Here is a 26022-nt window from a genome sequence, read left to right as displayed (position 1 = left end):
TACCCTGTCAAGATAGAGGTGCTGTAATAAAGGTCAGAAACTCTAAAGTCTTCAGGAGTGATGATGCTAAGGTGTAGGGTTTTAAGTAGGAGGAGTAAGGGGACAATCTTTTAGGTGGTTGATACTATCATCTTTTCTTTCTTACCTTTCATGTCCAGTGCAAGGAGGACCCCAACTCGAAAAAACTTCAAGACAAGGGTAGGGTTGAAGGAAAAACAGGTTTCAAGGGGGAAACTTGGCAGTTCTACCCTTCAATGGCTCCTCTTCCAGATAAGGAAATAAAATTCAGATGGTCAAGACCACAGCTTGGACCTGTGAGAGAAAAAAAAAGCCATGACAGGCAACAGTCACAACTGGGACTTTTAGTTGTGTAATAGAAAGCCCTAACCAAATTGGCATAAACAAAAAAAGAGGAAATGTAGTGGGTCATGTTACTAAAAATCTCAGAAGTGTTCCAGGTACAGCTAGGTATTTTCATCTCATCTTTCTGTTCTTCATTCCCCAGGGTTAGCAATTTTCAGCCTCTGTAGCAGCTTGAAGCTAGGATCTCCTTACTTCCCAAGATATCCTGTAAAAGTTCCAGAAACCACATTTATTGACCATTCCTAGGTAATGGATCCATCCCTAATGCTAGCAGTCCTCCAGACTACATAGACTTAGAGTAAGGGGGGAGTGAATCTCCAGTGAGAAGTCAGGATGCCATTATCAAAAGGAGGAAGAAATAGAAGCAAAGCAGCCAACATTCAAAATGTCCACTACACAGACACTTCACCCAACCATGGCCCAGGTAAAGATATGTTCTCCTGACTCTTACATGGTCTGGCAAAATCCCCCCAGGAGAGAGCACAGATGGGAAAATGGGATCAGAACTCTAGGGAGGAATAACATGGGATATTGGCCAAAATGTCCTGAGTGCTTGGTGTGGATCTCCTTTGAGCCTCAGGAACCTAGGTTGTTGGGCGGGCATTCCAGAATTTGAGATCTTGGCCAGGGGATGAACTAGCAATTATTAATTCTCATTATTAAGACCTATATCTTCATCAGGAAATCAACTAGCAATTATTCATTCTCAATATTAAGGCCTATATGGAAATTTATCACCTATAATCTAATCCAAGTCTCCAGCTAGAACTCCATGTCTGCCTTCTCTCAGTTCTTCCCCTGTAAGCCAACCTGCGTGACACCTCCTCACAAATCACTCATTAGTTTTTGGCACAGTATCTTTGCATAGGCCATAGCCCACACCAGAAGGGCCATCAATTTTTATCTCTCCTGTCATTTTCCACCATGAACATTTAAATTGTTTTCCAAATCTACTTTCCCCTGGAAGTCTTTTCAAATCATATTCCCACAACACACTTTCTGATCATTCTTGCTTCCTCATTTTTGATGTTTATATACCCACCTTAAGCTTCCACATCTCTTCAGTTGACTGTAGTAGACACTTATTAGTTAAAATTCTGGTTATAAGGGTCAATCGCAAATTTTTTCATTTCTCTCTCCTCAAAAAAATATATATCAATCAACTCATATGCCTCCAAAGTAGCACTAGCAGGTGATTTATGAGCATACAACCCACAATTGCCTTCTGACCTCTTCTTGGAGACCCTCAAGCCCTCCTCACATCCCTTCTCAGCTCTCTCTTCACTACTCCTTTGCTGTACTCTAAGCTTCATAAGATCAGGAACCATGCCTGTATTGTTCATCTGTATGTGCAGAATGCCTGATGCTGGAATATTCATAGAATGAATGAAGGAGTGAATAGCAGTCTAGTTGATTTGACCTGTCAGCACTACCTAGAGGCCTTTGAAGGGAACTGTTTGAGCCAACAACCCGTTCTTGAATCAATCACCGTGGCCAAAGTATTCTAGGCTCTGTTTGGACAAGCTTTAGTCACATCCCCACCATCAAGTTTGAATGGAACATCATGTAAGTACGAAATCACCTTCTTTCTTCTCTCAGGATGATCATGCACAAGGTGTGCTTCATACTCTCCTGCACCTCACACCAATACTCACTAGTCAAAAAACAGGCATGCAGCCATGGTGAGGATGGAAGTCAGATGGAGCTGATCTTTCTAGGAATTGCTGGTACTGCTGGAAGTTGGGGAATGGGGGATAAATTGTGGGGACAGCCAGAGAAGATGGAAGGGAGATAAAAAAAACATGGCTGGGATTAGAGAAGGGAATTGGGCCTGCATCTTCCCCCATGCTCTTACCACAGGAATTGGGCAAGAAGCATCAAGTTCATTATCTGTGTGACCTGGCCCTCATTATCTGTGTAAGAGCTGGAAGTCCTAGACCGGCGGGGAGTTTCTAATCTCTAGCGTTCAGCTTAATTCAATTGACGCAACTAAGAATGTGTGCCAAGAGGTGATTCCCATTTATGCTGATAATGAGCAACCATTTGACTTTAAAATCTTTTAGGGGAAATACCCTAAAATACCACAAGATGGGAATATTATGGCATAAAAAATATGTTAGCTTCGAAGTGCATGCGTGTACTGTATTTGCCCCTCTGTGAGATCTATGTGTCTTTCTGGGTGGTGTTTTCTTTGTGAACCTGTAAGTCTCATTGTGTCTGTATGCTATGTTCTATGTTCAGATCTTTTTCTTTGGTTGTTTGCTTTTTTGAGGCAGAGTCTTGCTCTGTCGCCCAGGCTGGAGTGAAGTGGCAAGATCTCGGCTCACTGCAACCTCCATCTCCCAGGTTCAAGCAGTTCTCCTATGTTCAGATCTTTCTATTAGCTTTTTAAATTTCTCTTCCCCTTCATTTATTCTTTTCCCTCATATTACTCCCCAAATAAAATAAATAATTTGGAAATATATTATATTGGATAATAATCTCAAGTAAAATTTTATATTTCATTTTAAAAGGAACTGTCAGTTCCTTTTTAAAACATTTTTAAAAGCAAAAGAGGCCAGGCGCGGTGGCTCACACCTACAGTCTCAACACTTTGGGAGGCCAAGGTGGTTGGATCACAAGGTCAGGAGTTCAAGACCAGCCTGGGTAACATGGTGAAATCCCGTCTCTACTAAAACTACAAAAAATTAGCTGAGTGTGGTGGCATGCACCTGTAGTCCCAGCTGCTTGGGAAGCTGAAGCAGGAGAATCACTTGAACCTAGGAGGCAGAGGTTGCAGTGAGCCAAGATCACACCACTGCACTCCAGCCTGAGCAACAGAGCAAGACTCCGTCTCTAAATAAATAAATAAATAAATAAATAAGAAAAAGAGTGTTCTCTCTCGGGCAGATATCTAAATTATCTTTTAACTTATGTTGCTTTTTTGTGGATCAATGATTATCAATTTAAAGATTCCCTGTCATTACTCTTAAGAGTGAAATGGTTTTCATCTCCATCTTCCCTGTTATGTGAATTAAAGGCAAGATACTATGCAGAAAATAAAATGCCCAAATGCAAAAATTGCAAGTCAACCTGCCAAAAGAAATATTAAAGATGTTTAAAGAGGTGACTTAGAGATATGACTTGGTAAGCATAATAATTGATTGATTATAAGTGGATGACATACAAATTTTGAGTAGAAAATATTCCACATTTATGTGATTTTATTTATATACCTGCTGTGAGGACATACTACAATACAATTCAGGTTAGGATTTGAAGTAAGGAAAAAAAAATCATTGGAGATGAGTCTTGAAGAGTAGATAGGATTTGTGGATATGGAGAAGGATCTACTGTACTCCTTGGAGGAAGAGTCACAAAATGTCCTGCTAAGCAAAAGAATACAGACAAAAAAATAGTACATAGTGTATTATTTCATTTATGCGACATTCTGTCTCTACTGACAGAAAGAAAGCAGATCATTGGTGGCCTAAGGCTGCAAGTGGGTAGAGGCTGACTTTAAGGGACACCACAGAACCTTTTGGGATGGTGGCAGTGGTAGTTACCAAGCATATACATTTGCCCAAACTCAGAACTACACACTTAAAATGAGTGTATATAAATTATACCTCAAAAAAGTTGATGAAAAAAATAATGGAAAGTCCGCAGATAGGGAAATCCTGGCTATGCATGGAGATCAGGATGTCATTCAGGTTAGACCATTTTCCCAATCATGGCCCCTCATGTTGCCATAAGCGTTACACATCTCTACCATTTCATTTTTAAAATATGTCCGTTTTCTCAACCTACATTTGTACCAGTTAACCTGTTGTAACTAGAGATAGACAACTTAATAGATGTCTAATTTCACTCCTGCATGTGAGTAGGTAGTATAGTGTAATGGTTAACTGTTTGGAATCTCAAGCCAGACTGAGTTGGTTTAAATTTTAATGGCCACCTAATTGCTTTATGACCTCAGGCAGTCACTTAGTGTCCTTGTGCCTCACTTTTCTCTCTCACCTGAGAAATAGAGATCATGAAACTTATAAGTTTATTATGAGGATAATGTTAGTTAATATGCACAGAGTGCTTAGGGTAGTGCCTGTATACTATGTTCAGTAAATATTCTTGAGTATTATTCTTTCATAGGTGAGGAAGGTAAGACCCAGAGAAGTCGGAATGATTTTCCTAAAGTAATATATCTAGCTAGTAAGAAAGCCACATCTGCTCCAGGTGATCTGTTCCCCAAAGAGGCCACAGGAGTTGCTAAAAGAACCAGTTTTGCCTTCTGAGCACCACATGCCTTCTAGCTCCTGAGAGGCTGCCAGATCAGCCAGTGGTCTCCAAGTGAAGACACTGGTCCACTACCTTGAACCCTGGGTGTTCACCAATTGTCCTGACACCTCGGTCCTTACACAAAGAGAAAGTATAGTGTGCAAATAATTGGGAGTGGATACAACCAATCAGGTCGGAGTCTATTAAACATCTCTTTGTCCATCATGAATATTATTGCATTTCTTCTTTCTAAAACAGTGCCTGCTTGGCCAGTAGTGGTTCCTCAATAAATACTTGTTGAATAAACAAATGAATAAAGAAAGAAAATGGGACAAAAATAACTCCTGAGAGGACAGTGACACAGTACCTAGATATAGGCACAGATAAGGGAGATCAGTGATCTCAGAGAAGTGGTCAGAAAACTCTTACACAACAAACCACAGTAATGCTGACTTCATAAACTGGGGCTGAAACTTAGCTCTGCATTATCAACAAAGTAAATTACATGAAAGAAAACATGTTTTGGTAAGGATTTTAAGACTATAAACAGGGTTTTTGAGGTACAAAGATCCAGAAACCATTAAATTTTAAATTATTCTTATATTTTTAACTGATGTAGGCCCCCTAAGAATCTTTATCAGGAACAATTTATTAGCCTAATTTGTACCAATAAATATGCCTAAAAGAAGAAAAGAAGCAACTTCAAAAAAATTATTTTGGCCTTTTTATTTGGTTGCTTGTTTTTGTTTGTTTGGGTTTAGAATTTAGATCATATTTTCAGTCTTACTTAGCCTGATTCAGTCCAACTGAACTGGTTAGAACTTCCAGTATAATCTTGTATAGATACAGTGAAAACAGACATTGCTGTCTGCATCTGATCTCAGGGGGAAAGCGTTCAGTCTTTCACCACTAAGTATGATGCTAACATTCATATATGCCCTTTACAGAGTTGAGGAAGTTCCCTTTTATTCCTATATTGCCGAGAGCTTTTATCAGGAATGGAAGTTGGATGTTATCAGTACTTTTTCTGTATCTATTCAGAAAAGCATGTGGTTTTTCTTTTGTAGTATATTAATGTAGTTGAATGTCAAACCAATCTTTCGTTCCTGGGATTAATCCTACTTGGTCATAATGTATATTCCTTTTTGTACATGTATTTGTGTGTTTAATTTACTAAAATTTGGTTAAGAAATTTTGCTTCTGTGTTCATGAGGACTATTGGTCTATAGTTTTATTTTCTTGTAATATCTTTGCCTGGTTTTGGTGTCTGAGTAATGATGACCTCAGAATGAGTTTGGCAATATTGACTCCTTTTTTGATATTCTATAAGACTTTTGTAGAATTTGTATGAATTCTTCCTTAAATCTTTGGCAGAACTCATCAGTGAAGCCACCTTTAGTTGGTTTTCTTTGTGGGATTGTTTTGTTTTGTTTTGTTTTGAGATGGAGTCTCACTCTGTCACCCAGGATGGAGTAAAGTGGCGTGATCTTGGCTCACTGCAACCTCTGCCTCCCAGGTTCAAGAGATGCTTCTGCCTCAGCCTCCCGAGTAGCTGGGATTACAGGCATGAGCCACCACCACCAGCTAATTTTTGCATGTTTAGTAGAGATGAGGTTTCACCATGTTGACCAGGCTGGTCTCTAACTCCTGGCCTCAAGTGATCCACCCACCTCGGCCTCCCAAAGTGCTGGGATTACAGGCATGAGCCACTGTGCATGGCCTGTGGGAAAATTTTGAACTGCAAATTCAATTTATTTAATGGATAGAATGCTATTTATGTATATATGAGTCAGCTTTGATAGTTTGTCTTTCAAAGACTTTGTCCACATCGTCAAATTTATTGGCGTAACTTTATTTGTAATATTGTTTATGATGTTCTCAGACTATCATTATAATGCCTGCAGCATCTATAGTGATGTCACTTCTCTAATTTATCATACTGTAAATATGCATCTTCTCTCTTTTTTCAGATCAGTCTGACTAGAGATTCATCAACTTTATTAATCTTCTCAAAGAATCAGCTTTTGACTTTAGTGATTTTTCTCTATATTTTTGTTGTCTATTTCATTTATTTCTACTCTGATCTCTGTCATTTCCTTTCTTCTGATTTATTCTAGTTTAATTTGCTCTCCTTTTTCTAGTTACTCATTTGGAAACTGGAGTCATTGATTTAAAAACCTTTCTTATAATATAGACATTTAGTGCTATAAATTTCACTGTAAATATTGTATTAGCTGCATCCCTCAAATTTTGATATGCTGTGTTTTCATTTTAATTCAGTTTAAAATACCTTCCAACTTTCCTTTTGATTTCTTCTTTGGCCCTCAGGTTTAGAAGTGTGTTATTTGGTTTCCAAGTTTCCGGTGATTTTTCCAAACATTTTTCTGTGATTTGTTTTTAATTTAATTCCATTGGAGTCAACATACTCTGTTTAATATTAATATTTTTAAATTTATTAAAACTCGCTTTATAATCCCGAATATGATTTATCTTGATAAATATTTTGTGTTCTTGAAAAGAATGTATATTCTGTTGTTGGGATGACTGTTCTGTAATTATCAATTAGATCAAGTTGGTTGATAGTACTGTCCAAGTCTTTTAAGTCTCATATTTTTATTGATTTTCTGCCTACTTCTTTCAGCTAATACAGATGCCTTATTGACCTTATTTTTCTCATTTATCCTCAGACTGATAAAAACCTCCTCATGGGCACCACTTGTCCACATAGTCATGCTGGATACCTACAGGTTTAATATCTATTCTATTAATCATGCACTCAAAAGACATAGTTTGAGTATCCACTAAAATCTAGGCCCTCTACAAACCACTGGAGATACGGAAAGAAATAACACAGTTCCTGCTTTAGAGAATTTTGGTCTAATGAAGTGTAGGTACAAAATTCCTAGCCACAAAGATTCTGGGGTGCTTTCTTCTCCAGATAAGATGTTTACATTGCCATGTCTTCCCTCCTGCCTACCCTTTATCTCCCTGCCACATCCAAAGTTGGACTTGCCATGTCTCATTACTCAACTCGCTACACCAAGTATCCTAGAGGCTACCTTGTTATCAAGGTTCCTGCCAATTACAAATGTCAGTTTCAATAATTAAGTCATATTTGGATTTTTAAAGTCTTTTTCCATGCCTTCCTTTTTGTAACAGCTTTATAAGATGTAATTCACATGTCACACAATTCAGTCATTTAAAGTATACAATTAAGTGGTTTTTAATATATTCACAGTTATGCAACCATAACCACAATCAATTTTAGAACATTTTCACCACATCAAAAAGCAACTGCATACCCTTTAACTGTCACTCCCTAGGCCCCCAAAGCCCCAGTCTTAGACAAACACTGATCTACTTTCTGCTTCTGTACATTTGGACTTTCCTGGATGTTTCACATAAATAAAATCATAAAACATATGATCTTTTGTGACTGGCTGCTTCTTCCATATTATAACATGTATCAGTACTTCATTCCTTTTTACAGCAAAATAGTATCCCACTGTGTGGATATACCACATTTTATTTATACATTTACCCAACTGATGAACATTTGGGTTGTTCTCACCTTTGGTTGTTATGAGTAATGTTGCTATGAACATTTATGTACAAATGTTTGTGTGGACATATATTTTTATTTTTCCTAGGTATGTACACACACACACACACACACACATACACACACGAGTAGATTTGTTGGGTCAAATGATAACTCTATGTTTAACTTTTTAAGGAACTGCCAAACATTTTTTCCAGTGTGGCTGCACCAGTTTACATCCCCACCAGCAGTCTATGGAAGATCCCAAGTTCTCTACATTTTGATCAGCCCTGTTTCTTATCTAATCCCATACCTTTTTGATATGAAATCTAGCCTCTTTTTTTGCCTTGGCTCCTCTTTACTTATCTTCTGCATTTCCCCTTGTTCTCTAGACATACATGATTCTTGAGAAATTGATCTCTTTACTGGCCCCATAACACATCATGTTTATTCCTAATGTGGTATCTTTGCCCATGCTGTTCCACGGTTTTTAACACCTTCCCTCCCTCTGTCCTTTCCCAGCCAAAATATTTACTATGCCTCAAGCCTGCATTGATCATTTCAGCCCTTTTTAATTTCTATCTCCTCTGAGTTTCTCTGTACTTAGAGATGATACCCCATCAGTTAGCAGTTACCTGTATTTTATCTTGTACTGTTTACTGCTTCATTGAATATTTATGTCTTGTATTTTATCCCCTAATCCATATGAAAACTCTATGAGGATGGGATAACCATGTCTTGTAGTTCTGCAGCCCAGTTCAGAACACACAGTGAATATTTTGTAAATATTTCCTAGTTGATTTATTCCAATAGTATAAAAATCCAGTCTTGTGAGTTTTTTAATGAATACTTAGAAACTTTAAGAAAATGATTTTTGATTGTTTCTCCTTTGAAGTTAGGATTATGGTGGAAATCTCCAGCCCATGCCACCAATAATGCAGAAGACTTGTAGCCAGGGATGAGCTTTAAGTCACTTGTCTGTCCAGTCTGACCAGTGTGAAAGATGACCAGCTAATTATGGAAGGATCTTGTTCAGTTCCCCTCCCCACTTCTACCTTGATGCCAGGAGAGTTCCACTGCAGAGAACTAGTGGACAAAGGAGAGAAGCAGCTTGTTGCCTGGCATGTTAAGAACCAAGGAACTGAAACCTAAATAGGAGGAAGAAATGTATGCTAACTACTACAGCTTTACCACTATATATGCATTTCAATAAGGATGTGTTACTGACCTCTGACAAATATTTGCCACGGACACTGTAAGCAATTTATATTAGAGGTGTAGGATGGTGTTGTAGAAAAGCCATATTCAACCCCCAGCTCCAGCACTTAGTGGCTGTATGACTTTTGCAAATGTCTTGACCTTTCTCTGCCTCTGTTTCATCATCTAGAAAATGAAGATACTAATAATTCTAATCCATAGAGGTGTTGTGAGGATTAAATGACATAGTGCGTATTAAGTATTAGAAGAGTGACTGGCACATAGGAAGTACAAATAAGAGGTAGTTTCCTACGTCTTCACTTTTCTCATCTCCTTTTCCACATGTACAGATACATGGCATGTGGACAAGATAGTGGAAACTCTATGATTAGGATGAAACATTTGCACTGACAAGTCATGGTAGGTACATGAGCTCAAAGTATAGAGGGCTTTGGAAGCTACCTGGAGAAGTTTGAAGCACATTTTATCTGAGTCATGGTAGGTCCCCAGCAGGAAGTGGGAGGGGCATGATTACGGCATGGAGAAGGATGAGCTGGCCATGTCAGAAAGGCCCCCGAGCTGCTAAGAGCAAGGTTTCGAGCAATGCAGGAGGAGGGGCAGTATTAAAGAGCAGAAGAACTGCATGTTCCTCTGAGGGCAAGAAGGATGTGTCAGGACAGGGATGTGTTGGGGTAGAGACAAAAGGATGTACACCACTCTGGGTAGGAGGAAGTCAGGTCACCCCAACAGTGAGGAGGGATAGGAAGTGGAAGTGGAGGTAAAAGAAAGGAGCATGTCTAGAACACCTCCTCTCCACTGACTGCCTTAAGGCCTCAGTAAAAATGAAGGCAAACAAGGTTGTCAACCATCAGAGAAGGTGAGAAGTCACAGGAGAAGACACAAACCCTTAGTAAGAGGCATTCTCCATCTTTTTTGAGGATGGCTCAGCAGTTGGTTGCAGAGCCAGCTAGCAGGGAGTGAGGGGTCCCTCTCCTTCATAGACCTGAGTGGAAAGTCAGGGCAGCCAGGGCCTGCCAGTGGAGCAGTGGTCACAGACTGCAGGTTAGGGGAGGCGCCCAGGGTGCTATGCCTGTGAGCACACACAGTCTATCATAGACTCCTTCCCCAGGCATATCTTGGAGCTACTTATGGATAAATCCAAGTGACTCCTCTTCTGTATTTAATCTTCCTTACTATAAATCAATGTTTGTTTAAAAATAAAGTCAATACAGATATCAATTGTTAAGAAGCAGTGCCATCTCTGGAGTGGAGTGGGACAGGAGAGGTGCTGGCTCATTCCGCGTGTTTGTCATGCATATCAGAATAATGTACGCCTCAGAAAGGCCTATTAAGGCCATTCACTAGATGGGCCCAGCCCAAACGTTGTCTCAGTGTGAGATTAGACATCGGATTTTAGGTACCTTAAAAACAATGATAAATGGCTGGGCGCAGTGGCTCATGCCTGTAACTCCAGCACTTTGGGAGGCTGAGGCAGGATGGTCACTTGAGCCCAGGAGTTCGAGACCAGTGCAGGCAACATAGTGAGACCCTGTCTCTACAAAACCAAAAAAAAACCAGCTCAGAATGGAAGACTGCTGGAGACTCAGGAGGTGCACTGGAAGCTGTGCCCTACACTCACAGGCTGGACCCTGCCTTACTCTCATGTGGTGTCACAGTGACACAAGGCTGGCCTCACGTGAAAGATAAGAGGCTGAGTGCCCACTGCCTCCTCTTGACTGATGTCAGGAACATGTGAGGAAGCAGAGCCAGGAGTCCAGCGATGCTGCAGTAGAGTATAGCAATTAACAGTGCAGGCTTGGGACCCTGGGTGAGATACTTAAAGTTTTCAGTGCCTCAGTTTCCCCAGCAATAAGATCAGCTTAATACTATTTGTTGTGAGGATTCGATTAGATAATGGATATAAAGTACTTAGGGTCGTGCCTCAATGGTAGTAAAAATGACTGATATCTAAAATGTTTACATGACTAACATGTGATATGTGTTAGTAATTATTATGATGACTTTTTTGTGCAAAGACTTTGTGACATAGAAAACCTTATAAAAATTCAAGGATTTGCCATGACTGACAGCAATAATGGCCAGGGCTTCACCCACAGCCTCATCTATTTCTTCCTTCCACCCCACTCTGTGAATTTTGGCAGCAAAGCACTTCCACAGCAGCAGGATCACAGGGAAAGAAAGTGCGGAGAATAAGTGCACTCAGCCATTTCTCCTCTCCTTCCCCAATGCCCAGCTCAGAAGATGCCAGGGATGGGCTCTGGCTTATAAATCCTGCCCGTCCTGGGGCACTTCCAGGTGATGGCACACCTGTAGGACCTTTGACCTGGCCAGTTGCCAGGTGAGATGTCTCCCTTTCCTTTCCCCATCTCCAAAAAAGTGTTTCTTACCCTAATTATAATTTGAATAATAATTAAAGCCCATGGCTTACCAGGGCTGCTGCTAACACAGGCAAGTACTTTGGTGTGAATTAGAAAAAGCTGCCTCTTCCTTAAGTCACATTCCTCCCACTTTGTTGGAACAAGATAGTTTACCGTCGTTGTACAGGGCACAGCCTACCTAATTGGTTCTATGTGGCAGCCATGTGGCTTGTATTCATTCTCTGCTCCTCTTTAGGTCCTGAAGCACCTACGGCACCTAAACTTTACCAACAATATGGGGGAGCAGGTGACCTTTGATGAGTGTGGTGACCTGGTGGGGAACTATTCCATCATCAACTGGCACCTCTCCCCAGAGGATGGCTCCATCGTGTTTAAGGAAGTCGGGTATTACAACGTCTATGCCAAGAAGGGAGAAAGACTCTTCATCAACGAGGAGAAAATCCTGTGGAGTGGGTTCTCCAGGGAGGTAGGTGCTGTCCATCAGAAAACCAGATGTCTCCACCAGGGGCAGGAAACCGTGCTGGGCTTTGGGAGGGCCTTTGGTTTCACCACTGGACTTCCAAAATAAAGAGTCCACTTCCCTGAACTCTCTGGCCACTGCAATCTTGGGGCTCCCTGTGAAATCCGTAGTGTTTAGTGTAAAGAGAAGAATCTCCAGAACCTGAGCCCAGTGCCTTCCTACTGTATTGAAACAGTTTCATTTTTCACGAATATGACTCCCTAGCTAGTCATAAAGTTTCCTTGGCTAAAACTTTCCCTAACCAGAGCAAACTATTTAAGCAAATGTAAACATCGGTCAAGTCAGTGGCTCTCAGCTGGGCCGAGGGCAGGGGAGACAAGTTTTAGAGTGGAGGGGACTGCTTTGGGGTTGTCACAATGACCAGGAAGTATTAATGGCCTTCAGCGCTTGGGGTCCAGGGATACTAAGTGTCCAGCCTGCGTGGGACAATCTTACATGACAAAGAATTGTCCCCACCTCAATGACCAGTAACAGCCATTGAAAGACACTGGAGTCCAAAATGGAGCTGGATGTTTTCAACTGAGTCATTCAGTGTTGTCACCACCCTCACAGCCTGGACAGTTCACACAGAGGTAGTTCACTGTCATCCACTGCTGAACTGTAAACCAAAAGGACAATTTATTCTCCTACTCCAGGAGACCTGTAACAAAGAGGAGGATGCTTGTGTTCCTGAGTATCACTGCATCTGGAAGCCTGTTAATAACCAGAAGCCCACCCCTCAGTCAATTTGCACTTAAGGGAGAGAAACGTGATACACTGGAATGATGACCATTCTGTGATGTTTGTGTCCTAGAATATAGCAGGCTGCTGAGAACCCAGGTCCTCTGTAAGAACACAGATCCTAGACAGGGCATCCTCTTAACTCTCCCAGGAAGCCTGGAAAAGACCCACCACATTTCTATTTGCATTTGACTTCTTATTATCACCTTTGAGCATCTTGACCACTTCTTTTTTATTTTTTATTTTTATTTTTTAGATGAGGTCAGGCTCTCTTGCCTAGGCTGGAGTGCAGTGGCACAATCTCGGCTCACTGCAGCCTCTGCCTCCAAGGTTCAAGCAATTTTCCCACCTCATCCTCCTGAGTAGCTGGGATTACAGGCGCACCACCACGCCCAGCTAATTTTTGTATTTTTAGTAGAGACGGGGTTTCACCATGTTGGCCAGGCTGGTCTCGAACTCCTGACCTCAGGTGATCCACTCTCTTTAGCCTCCCAAAGTGCTCTGGTGACAGACGTGAGCCACCACGCCCAACCATCTTGGACCACTTTTTATAACATAACCAAAGACTCACTTCATCTTCTTATCAAATGCTTCTTAGGTTGGACAGGTTCCTGATGAGATGCTACAATTTCACTGTTACCCAGTATGTAGATGGGTTACCCCTGGGAAGGTCTCCTATAGACAGTGAATCTCATCCACAGTGTGCCATTTTTAATAGCTTCCACCTCAGAGGGTGGGTTCTCAATTATAAGCATGTCATGACCTTTTCCAGATGGAGATTTGGGGGTTCCAGATGTTGTATTCCTCTGTCCACTAATTGTACCATTGTCTAATTTATCACGCATTTTCACTGACTGGAGTCTAAATTGATCAGCTATACTGCCACCTGTTTATCCCTGTTGGATCATCCAGGTTATCTTTCACCCCCATTAATGCATAGAATTGAATTATCTAATGGCACATGTCTCCTCTCCACTGCAGCAGGGAACTATCTCCTGTACAGTTCTCCATAGCCCTAATGTCCTCTCCCAGGCTATGTACATCATTGGCTTAAACACTGATAAATGAATAACAGGGAACTCTCATAAATTCTGTCACTTATGTTCTTGGAATAGTTGACACAGTTACAAGTTAAATCTAATTTTTCCATAGAAACATTACCTCAAACCTAGCACACAGTGGATACTCAACAAATCTTAGGATCTACTCTATTATTTTCTGTACTGTTTGTGGAAATGACCACAAAAATATCATCTATATTTAACTATAAATTATATATTAATGACTTCCCTACATGTTTCACAAAGTTGTTATTGAGATCAAATGAGATCAAGGATGAAAAGTGTATGATAAACTGAATCATACTATTAATATATAAATGCAAAGTATTATTAATATGGCATTATACTTAACTGATGTTCTCAATTTTCTTACAAATGTAGCACTAAATTTAGAGCTAGATAGATCTTTAAAGATCCTTATATTCAAGCTTCCAATTTGAAGTTGATGCCACTGAGGTTTTGGGATGCAAAGGTGACTTGTCAGGCCAAACAGATGGTCAGTATAAAAGCTGAGACTATGTTCTTCCATTTGTTTGTGTCCTCTTTGATTTCACTGAGCAGTGGTTTGTAGTTCTCCTTGAAGAGGTCCTTTACATCCCTTGTAAGTTGGATTCCTAGGTATTTTATTCTTTTTGAAGCAATTGTGAATGGAAGTTCATTCATGATTTGGCTCTCCGTTTGTCTGTTACTGGTGTATAAGAATGCTTGTGATTTTTGCACATTTATTTTGTATCCTGAGACTTTGCTGAAGTTTCTTATCAGCTTAAGGAGATTTTTGGCTGAGACACTGGGGTTTTCTAAATATACAATCATGTCATCTGCAAACAGGGACAATCTGACTTCTTCTTTTCCTAACTGAATACCCTTTATTTCCTTCTCTTGCCTGATTGCCCTAGCCAGAACTTCCAACACTATGTTGAATAGGAGTGGTGAGAGAGGGCATCCCTGTCTTGTGCCAGTTTCCAAAGGGAATTTTTCCAGTTTTTTCCCATTCAGTATGATATTGGCTGTGGGTTTGTCATAAATAGCTCTTATTATTTTGAGATATGTTCCATCAATACTGAATTTATTGAGCGTTTTTAGCATGAAGGGCTGTTGAATTTTGTCAAAGGCCTTTTCTGCATCTATTGAGATAATCATGTGGTTTTTGTCTTTGGTTCTGTTTATATGCTGGATTACGTTTATTGATTTGCATATGTTGAACCAGACTTGCATCCCAGGGATGAAGCCCATGCTCATGGATAGGAAGAATCAGTATCATGAAAATGGCCATACTGCCCAAGGTAATTTATAGATTCAATGCCATCCCCATCAAGCTACCAATGAGTTTCTTCACAGAATTGGAAAAAACTGCTTTAAAGTCCATATGGAACCAAAAAAGAGCCACATTGCCAAGACAATCCTAAGTCAAAAGAACAAAGCTGGAGGCATCATGCTACCTGACTTCAGACTATACTACAAGGCTACAGTAACCAAAACAGCATGGTACTGGTACCGAAACAGAGATATAGACCAATGGAACAGAACCGAGTCCTCAGAAATAATACCACACATCTACAGCCATCTGATCTTTGACAAACCTGAGAAAAACAAGAAATGGGGAAAGGATTCCCTATTTAATAAATGGTGCTGGGAAAATTGGCTAGCCATAAGTAGAAAGCTGAAACTGGATCCTTTCCTTACTCCTTATATGAAAATTAATTCAAGATGGATTAGAGACTTAAATGTTAGACCTAATACCATAAAAACCCTAGAAGAAAACCTAGGTAATACCATTCAGGACATAGGCATGGGCAAGGACTTCATGTCTAAAACACCAAAAGTAACGGCAACAAAAGCCAAAATTGACAAATGGGATCTCATTAAACTAAAGAGCTTCTGCACAGCAAAAGAAACTACCATCAGAGTGAACAGGCAACCTACAGAATGGGAGAAAATTTTTGCAATCTACTCATCTGACAAAGGGCTAATATCCAGAACCTACAAAGAACTCAAACAAATTTACAAGAAAAAAACAACCCCATCAAAAAGTGAACAAAGGATATGAACAGACATTTCTCAAAAGAAGACATTCATACAGCCAACAGACACATGAAAAAATGCTCATCATCACTGGCCATCAGAGAAATGCAAATCAAAACCACAATGAGATACCATCTCACACCAGTTAGAATGGCAATCATTAAAAAGTCAGGAAACAACAGGTGCTGGAGAGAATGTGGAGCAATAGGAACACTTTTACACTGTTGGTGGGATTGTAAACTAGTTCAACCATTATGGAAAACAGTATGGCGATTCCTCAAGGATCTAGAACTAGAAGTACCATATGACCCAGCCATCCCATTACTGGGGATATACCCAAAGGATTATAAATCATGCTGCTATAAAGACACAGGCACACGTATATTTATTGCGGCACTATTCACAATAGCAAAGACTTGGAATCAACCCAAATGTCCATCAGTGACAGACTGGATTAAGAAAATGTGGCACATATACACCATGGAATATATATGTAGCCATAAAAAAGGATGAGTTTGTGTCCTTTGTAGGGACATGGATGCAGCTGGAAACCATCATTCTCAGCAAACTATCGCAAGAACAGAAAACCAAACACCGCATGTTCTCACTCATAGGTGGGAACTGAACAATGAGATCCAATGAGATCACTTGGACTCGGGAAGGGGAACATCACACACCGGGGCCTATCATGGGGAGGGGGGAGGGGGAAGGGATTGCATTGGGAGTTATACCTGATGTAAATGATGAGTTGATGGGTGCTGACGAGTTGACAGGTGCAGCACACCAACATGGCACAAGTATACATATGTAACAAACCTGCACGTTATGCACATGTACCCTAGAACTTAAAGTATAATAATAATAAAAAAAAATAAAAAATAAATGAAAAAAAAAAAGCTGAGACTAGACTCCAAGGACCCTAACTTAGACCTCAGTGCTCCATTCCCTACACTACACTACCAATAATTCTTTCCTTGTTTTGCTGCAACAAATAAGAAGTAAAAGAGACACCTTAATTAGGGGCTTGGAATTCAGATGAGCTTCCTTGGCCAGAATTGGACAGGCATCTTTAACAAGACTGTTGAGGAGCCTTGGAGATACTTGACTGCTTTTTGGAAAAATGGATCTTTCTGATGGCTACCTCAGCCCACTCCTGTGGTGATAGGATTTCTCTTTAGCTGATGGTTGCTGAAGGATGCAGTAAGAGGACCCAGATGGAGACATTCTTCTAAGCCTTGACTGGTACAAAGCAGAGTCTGGTGTAGTGAAAAGTGTAGACTTTGAAGACCGACCTCATCGCGAATCTCAGCTCTCCAGTCTCAAGCCATTGTGTGACCTTCAGCTTGTTCCTTAACCATTAACAAGAAGAGAAAAAGAGGCATGGCAGACATTGCTATCAGCCCTCATTATTTATACTCCTCTTTTTCTTTAAAAATAGAACTCCATTTTAGCTGGACATATGACTACCCAGATTCAAGATGACATTTTTCAGCCTTCATTTCTACTAAGTGTGGCCATGTGATTAAATCCTGGAGAATGGGATGTAAGTGGCAGTGTTGTGGGATGATTCTGGGAACCTTCTTTAAGAAAGTGCTTGCAGGTATCCTTTGCTCTCTTCTTCATCCCTTCCTCTATCTTGCCTCCTGGAAACCAAATGCCACTATCAAGGACTATGAGGCAAAGACAAACATGTCAGAACCACCAGGTAGAAAGAGTCTAGGTGTCCAACATTGTGGAGTGCTATATCACTCTAGACCACATCCCTAGACATTTATATGAGACAGAAATACAGTTGTCTTGTTGGAGTTATTATTTTGAAATTGTTGGCACTCACAGCCTAGCAGAAACCAAGAAGGAAAGCTACTAAATTTATTTTGTGATGATAATATAATCTTGATACCAAAAACAGATAGAACAATACAAGCAAAGACAATTATAGGACAATATTCTTTATATATGTAGATGCTCAAATCCTAAATAAAATATCACCAAACATAGACCAGCAATGTATAAAATAAACATCATCTCCTAGTAGAGTTAGCAGTGAATGTACGGGAATGTAATGATAGCCAAACTTACAAAGTTCATAAATGTAGCTTATTACATTAGCAGAATAAAAGATAAAAGTTCTACAATGTCAGCAGACACAGAAAAAGTATCCATTAACATTCAATACCCTCTCAGGTTAAAAACAAAAATTTCATTAATCTAGGAATAGAAGAGAACCTCACTTTACCTTGGTAAAAGATACAGCAACCATCATTCTTTTTTCATTTTATTTCTTTTAAGTTCTGGAGTACATGTGCAGGATGTGCAGGTTTATTACATAGGCAAATGTGTGCCATGGTGGTTTGCTGTACCTGTCAACCTATCGCCTGGGTATTAAGCCTAGCATGCACGAGCTCTTTTCCCTAATGCTCTCCACTCCCCCCACCCTTTCCGGACAGGCCCCAGTGTTGTTCTCCACCCTGTGTCCAGTGTTCCCGTTGTTCAGCTCACACTTATAAGTGGGAACATGGGGTGTTTGGTTTTCTGTTCCTGCAAAACGTAATTCATCACATAAACAGAACTAAAGACAAAAAGCACATGATTATCTCAATAGACACAGAAAAGGCCTTTGATAAAATTCAACATCCCTTCATGTTAAGAACTAAATAAACTAGGTGTTGAAGGAACATACCTCAAAATAATAAGAGCCATTTATGACAAACCTACAGACAATATTATACAGAATAGGCAAAAGCTGAAAGCATTCCCCTTGAAAACTGGCACAAGACAAGGATGCCCTCTCTCACCACTCTTATTCAACGTAGTATTGGAAGTTCTGGCCAGGGCAATCAGGCAAGAAAAAGAAGTAAAGCATATTCAAATAGGAAGAAAGGACGCAACCATCATTCTTTAATGGGGAAAATTTAGAAGCATTCCTAGTGTGGGTTTGGAAAACAGGGCCTTTAGCTTTCATTCAGTGATTGAATGGGTTGGCAACTTAAGGACTGAGAGCACATCTCTGAGGATACCTTGTCACCATAGTTGAAGATGATTATGTGAGTTGTCCTATTCCCTCCCCTCCCCTCCCCTCCCCTCCCCATCCTTTTCAAAATGTATGCACTTATTTTTCTTGTCTGATTCCATTAGCTAGGACCTCCAGTGCAAAGTTAAAGAGTAGTGGTGATAGTGGACATCCTTGTTTTAAATGGAAATACTTTTAATATTTTCTCTATATGAATGATGTTTACTCTAAGAGGTTTTTTGGTACCCTTTTTCAAGCTAAAGATATTTCTTCCCACTCCTTTTTTACTAAGCTTTTATCAATGGTTTGTGTTGAATTTCATCAAATGCTTTTTATTTATCTGTTGGCGATCATATGATTTTTTTCTCCATTAATTTGTTAATACAGTGAATAATACTTACAGATTTGTCTAACATTAGACTTTTTTGCACTCCTGAGCATAAACCCAACATGGTCATGATACATTTTCTTTCTTAGGTCCTTTGAGTATGTTGTCTAGTGTTTTAGTATTTTTCATCTGTTTTCAAGTAGTAGAAAGTAGTGGCGCTTTTCCCAGATCATCATAGAATCCCATGCGTGTGTGTGTGTATGTGTGCATGCACATGTGTGTGTGTGCATGTATACCCACTTGCCCACAGGCATCTGTCCCTTTCACAGATATCAGAACCAAGGACCTCTGGACCTCCTTTTGCCTGGAATGGGCCCAGCATCTGTCACACTGATTCTTGTGCCCAAACTCCTCCCTCTTACATGTTTTGAAGAGACTGTAGGGTTGGCCCCGGATCCTACAGCTACAGACACTCACCTTTGTGCTGTCTGTCCTCCAGGTGCCCTTCTCCAACTGCAGCCGAGACTGTCTGGCAGGGACCAGGAAAGGGATCATTGAGGGGGAGCCCACCTGCTGCTTTGAGTGTGTGGAGTGTCCTGATGGGGAGTACAGCGATGAGACAGGTAAGGGAACCCCTCTTGGGCACTGTGCAGGGCTTGGTCCACTTTGGAGGCCTGGGGTCAGTGAAGCCCATGGAAGGGCTGGGTTGAGATGGTGCTTTGCACAGTTTCTCATTTAACAAGGGTATGTCTGAGCATCACAAAATGTTGGTCATGGAGGTGGAACAGAAAAAGAAAGTTAAATGTTCTTTTAATACCATGAAAGCTAACAACACCTATTACACATCTTTCTCTTACTTTATACTGCTGGCCAATATATTTCCCTTTTGTTAGAGTTTAGTGGCCCTGAATGGACAAAGTTCTGTCTGCTCCAGACTCCAGAGTTAATAGGCCATGATAGAATTGCCTGCTGGGTGCCTGGCACTGAATTTGCTATCTTACTTGTGCTTTTCCTGTTTCTCAGGTTACTTTTAGGTGGGAATAATAATTAAAACTATCCTATAGAGTTTTGAGAATTAAACGATTAATATTGGTAATGCACATGGTAAGCTCTAGATAAATATTTGTTAAACAAAACTTTGGCATTTTAGAAGTACTCTATAAATATTAACTATAGTTGATATTATTATCTCATGTTATCCTCACCCCAATAATGGCATTATTGCTGCTCCCATTTTACAAATTAGGAAACTAAGGCTCTGAGAGGTTAAGAAACTTGACCAAAGTCACATCACCAGTAAGTAGTATGGCCAGGATTCCATCCAGATCTCTAACTCCAAACACCCTGCTCCTTTCACTGCCCAAAACTGCACACTGCCTGGGAGTTAGCAGAGACTTAGTAAACAGTTGTCAATTGAATGAGTCTGCAGCCTCCCTCATCGAAAAGCTGTGGATATGGAGTGAGGAAAGCATAGGTCATGTGCGTGGGATACTCTGCCTTGATCTAAAGGAAGTCTGCTCTGGTGTGTCTACAAAGCCCATCCATATATCCAAAATAAATCAGTCTCCATATGAGATGTCAGATATGTTCATTTGCTTCACTAGAATAGCCAGTTTACTGCCCATATGTATCCCACAACATCATGTTGTAAACCTCAAATATTATCCAATAATATTTAAATAAATAAATCAGGTTAAGCTTCAATCATTCTGTGAAGCGTTGATGGACCATGCTAGACCTCTGGTGTGCAGGGCAGCCACCTGTCCAGCAAGGTTGATCATTCCCTGATATAAACCATCAGCAGGTAGTGTTAAATGAAGCAAGGGCCCCACCCATGTCATGTGCAAAGGGAAAACAAACTAACAATAGAACCATCAGAGTTACATGAAATTAACCATGTTATTAAACATGTTGGGGTTCAGCATATTTTTTGATACTGTAAAAATCAGAATGTTTTCATCAAAATGAAGAAAATATGTAGTGACCACATTCAAAAAACTATGTATTCCCACCACCACATGTACACTCACACGTTTTAGTCTGTGCCACACAGTAACTCACTCTTCACCGGGACATTTTACAGATGCCAGTGCCTGTAACAAGTGCCCAGATGACTTCTGGTCCAATGAGAACCACACCTCCTGCATTGCCAAGGAGATCGAGTTTCTGTCGTGGACAGAGCCCTTTGGGATTGCACTCACCCTCTTTGCCGTGCTGGGCATTTTCCTGACAGCCTTTGTGCTGGGTGTGTTTATCAAGTTCCGCAACACGCCCATCGTCAAGGCCACGAACCGAGAGCTCTCCTACCTTCTCCTCTTCTCCCTGCTCTGCTGCTTCTCCAGCTCCCTGTTCTTCATTGGGGAGCCCCAGGACTGGACTTGCCGCCTGCGCCAACCGGCCTTTGGCATCAGCTTCGTGCTCTGCATCTCGTGCATCCTGGTGAAAACCAACCGTGTCCTCCTGGTGTTTGAGGCCAAGATCCCCACCAGCTTCCACCGCAAGTGGTGGGGGCTCAACCTGCAGTTTCTGCTGGTTTTCCTCTGCACCTTCATGCAGATTGTCATCTGTGTGATCTGGCTCTACACCGCGCCCCCCTCAAGCTACCGCAACCACGAGCTGGAGGATGAGATCATCTTCATCACGTGCCACGAGGGCTCACTCATGGCCCTGGGCTTCCTGATCGGCTACACCTGCCTGCTGGCTGCCATCTGCTTCTTCTTTGCCTTCAAGTCCCGGAAGCTGCCAGAGAACTTCAATGAAGCCAAGTTCATCACCTTCAGCATGCTCATCTTCTTCATTGTCTGGATCTCCTTCATTCCAGCCTATGCCAGCACCTACGGCAAGTTTGTCTCTGCCGTGGAGGTGATTGCCATCCTGGCAGCCAGCTTTGGCTTGCTGGCGTGCATCTTCTTCAACAAGATCTACATCATTCTCTTCAAGCCATCCCGCAACACCATCGAGGAGGTGCGTTGCAGCACCGCAGCTCACGCTTTCAAGGTGGCTGCCCGGGCCACGCTGCGCCGCAGCAACGTCTCCCGCAAGCGGTCCAGCAGCCTTGGGGGCTCCACTGGATCCACCCCCTCCTCCTCCATCAGCAGCAAGAGCAACAGCGAAGACCCATTCCCACAGCCCGAGAGGCAGAAGCAGCAGCAGCCGCTGGCCCTAACCCAACAAGAGCAGCAGCAGCAGCCCCTGACCCTCCCACAGCAGCAACAATCGCAGCAGCAGCCAAGATGCAAGCAGAAGGTCATCTTCGGCAGTGGCACGGTCACCTTCTCACTGAGCTTCGATGAGCCTCAGAAGAACGCCATGGCCCACAGGAATTCTACACACCAGAACTCCCTGGAGGCCCAGAAAAGCAGCGATACGCTGGCCCGACACCAGGCATTACTCCCGCTGCAGTGCGGGGAAGCGGACTCAGATCTGAGCGTCCAAGAAACAGGTCTGCAAGGACCAGTGGGTGGAGACCACCGGCCAGAGGTGGAGGTCCCTGAAGAGTTGTCCCCAGCACTTGTAGTGTCCAGTTCACAGAGCTTTGTCATCAGCGGTGGAGGAAGCACTGTTACAGAAAATGTACTGCATTCATAAAATGGAGAAGACTGGTCTAGGGAGAATGCAGAGAGGTTTCTTGGGGTCCCAGGGATGAGGAATTGCCCCAGACCCCTTTCCTCTGAGGAAGAAGGGATAATAGACACATCAGATGCCCCAAATTTAGTCACACCAGTTTAAATGACAGTGAATTGACCAATGTTCCCTTTAAAATTAAAGAAAGAAGAACTTTGTGTTTCTGTGGTTGCATTTCAAATCATTGAGATCTCCACGGTCAGATTTGCTGTTTGCCCACATCTAATGTCTCTTCCTCCATTCTGTCCCATCCAACAGCTCAGAGATGAAACTACGGCTTTAAACTACCCTCCAGAGTGTGCAGACTGATGGGACATCAAATTTCTGCCACCACCAGAGCTGAGAGTCTGAAAGACAGAATGACACCAGTCCTGCCCAATGCCTTGACAACCGACTGAACTTTAAATGTTCACAACATAAGGAGAATGTATCTCCTCCTATTTATGAAAACCATATGATATTTGCTCTCCTACCTGCTGCTGCTATTGTGTAACATCCAGAAGGTTTGCACCCCTCCTATACCATATGTCTGGTTCTGTCCAGGCCATGACAGTGATGCCATGTTTAGATTCCAGGATCACAAGAATCACCTCAAATTGTTAGGAAGGGACTGCATAAACCAATGAGCTGTATCTGTAATTAATATTCCTGTATGTAGTTTTATCCTTAGGAAAATGCTTCTGTTGTAATAGTCCATGGACAATATAAACTGGAAAATGTCAGTCTGGTTTCTATAAGGCAGTATTATTGAGCTCTATTTCCCCACCCCACCATCCTCACTCCCATGAGCTGAGCCTTATGTGAGCCCCTTCAGGGACTCAAGGGTCCAGAAGTCCCTCCCTTTCCTACCCTAAAGAATTCATGAAGCCAGATCCACCCTGTCCCTGTGCAGAGTAAGCTCCCAACTATTGGCCTGCTAATAGCTGCCAGGGTAGGAAAGCCTGGTTCCAAGAAAGATCCACCCTCAAATGTCAGAGCTATGTTCCCTCCAGCAGTGGTGTTAATACTGCTGGTCACCCAGGCTCTGGAGCCAGAGAGACAGACCAGGGTTAAAGCTCTGTCTTGGTTATTTGCAAGCTGGGTGACTGTAGGCAGGGAACCTTAACCTCTCTAAGCCCCAGCTTCTTCATCTCTAAAATGAGGACAGTAATCATTCTTTCCCCTCAGAGCTCTGATGTGGATTAAATGAGATAATGTATGTAAAGTACTTTAGCCTGGTGCCTAGCACACAATAAGCATTCAATAAATATTAGTTAATATTATTATTACTGATACTATAATAATAATTTTCCCTTCAAATACAAAATGAAACATACATATTAACCATTCAGATTGTACCAGCTAGCCCACTGATCACAATCACTCTCTCTACAATAAGCCCAAGAGCTCTGGGGCCCAACACATGGGGTCAACCCTAGTAACACTGGCTTATGGTGAGGAAGCCAGAAAGCTGGTCAGCCCCTCAGGCGGCCTGATGCCCTGTCTCTGCAGTGTCAGGGCCTGGACCTCCAGCATCCAGGGAAGACCATCACCTGTCTAGGAGGAAGTTCTCAGATCACTCTCAATGCTACTCTTAAGCTGAAGTCAGACCATTGCAATTAAATCACCTGAAGCCTCAAATCGTACAGCTCTTGGTGACTTCTTCCCCTAACCACTTCCTTCCAAAGGGGCTCCTTTTAGTGATTTGTAGGGCAAATTAGTTGATTTGATATTTGTTAAGATTATGATGAGAAACCATTAGAGGGCACCATGTGGGAGCACAACTGTGAGCAGAAGGTGGTGACTCAGGACGACCCGAGTGAGGTACCTGCTCCCTACCCAGGAAAGGCACCGCCCCCCACCCAGCCTGCGCCCCCGCTGCAGTCATGCCTCTAACAGAGCTGAGTGGGGTTTTATATTTAACATTTTACTTGGTCTTAAAAAAAATGCTGAAAATATGATGGTTTCAGAATAGCTATGAAGGAACAGCCTCAACAGAATGTCACATACTTCTCCCTCCGGGGTTTGACTTCAATGTCCACCTCACCTAAGGAGCTTAAGGAGGAAAACATAGGTTTACAGTGAGCTTTCATTTCACCAAGTGCTTGCAAATAAAGGAGTCTCTCCCAATAGTATTGTCAGAAAGGCAGATACAGCAACACTGTGCCAATTTATACGCAGCAGGTGCAACTCAGCCAAAATCAGGGGTGTGAAATACGAACCTTCATTATTTTTCTAAAACAACTTAATTTCTATCTCAAATTCCCATCCAGCCTAGTGACAGAAACTTCATCTTAGTCAAATCGGGGTTTTCACAGTAACTTCAGTGTTTTCTGAGTCAATTTAGATGTTTGGGGATCAATTCGGAGGTTGTTCCTTCTCCCTTCCAGGAGGGTTTTTGTAATGTTGGGTGGGCCTCCTCAGTCATCGGCAGCTCCCTCATGACATTGCTGAGAGCAATCTTATGTGGCCTTTGCTGGCGTGCTCTGAGGCATCGTATCCTCATCTGGTCCCATCACGGGATTCATGGTGGTTTTCACGCATGCCTCACTGTCCTAACCAGTCGGTCCCTGTGGGGCCTGCCAGCTCTTGCAGCTACCTCCATGCTCATCCCTGGGGCCCAGAAATCACTGGCAGCCTCACTTCCACATCTACTTGACTGCTGTCTCCCCATGACAGTACACAGAGCTTATGGAGGCTAACAAAGACTCCAGGGTACCAGAGAAGAAACAGGGTACATGTCTCCAAACCTGAATAGATTTCGTAGTAGGCAGAATAATGGTCACCTGAAGATGCCCACGTCCTAATCTCTAGAACCTATGCCTGTGTTGTTACATAGCAAGGGTGAATTAAAGTACAGTGGAATTAAGATTGCTAGTCAGCTGACCTTGAGATAGGAAGAGGGTCCCAAATTATCCAGGTGGGCCCAGTGGAATCCCAAGGGCCCTTAAATGTGGATGAAGCAGAAGAGTCAGTGTGCGAGCGATACAGTATGAGAAAAACA

The 26022-nt window shown here is 41.9% G+C and overlaps 1 protein-coding gene across 4 annotated transcripts in view; it reads left to right on the top strand.

The window, feature by feature from the left end:
• CASR (calcium sensing receptor) overlaps positions 1 to 24301 on the top strand; it is a 100141-nt gene extending 75840 nt beyond the window's left edge. For 3 of the 4 annotated variants that reach the window (XM_015446364.4, XM_074033328.1, XM_005547996.5), the window contains 3 exons: positions 11990 to 12220; positions 19915 to 20038; positions 21499 to 24301. In XM_015446364.4, the coding sequence (XP_015301850.3) occupies positions 11990 to 12220; positions 19915 to 20038; positions 21499 to 23003 (1860 nt within the window). In that variant the 3' untranslated portion in view covers positions 23004 to 24301. The remainder of the gene's footprint in view (positions 1 to 11989; positions 12221 to 19914; positions 20039 to 21498) is intronic. The other variant, XM_074033329.1, reaches the window with a different exon arrangement.
• Positions 24302 to 26022: the final 1721 nt, after the last annotated feature.

This window comes from Macaca fascicularis, chromosome 2, assembly GCF_037993035.2.
Source record: "Macaca fascicularis isolate 582-1 chromosome 2, T2T-MFA8v1.1".
Classification (NCBI taxonomy): Eukaryota; Metazoa; Chordata; class Mammalia; order Primates; family Cercopithecidae; genus Macaca; species Macaca fascicularis.
The sequence above is the reverse complement of the archived record's forward strand: the minus strand, read 5'-3'. Positions and strand labels throughout refer to the sequence as shown.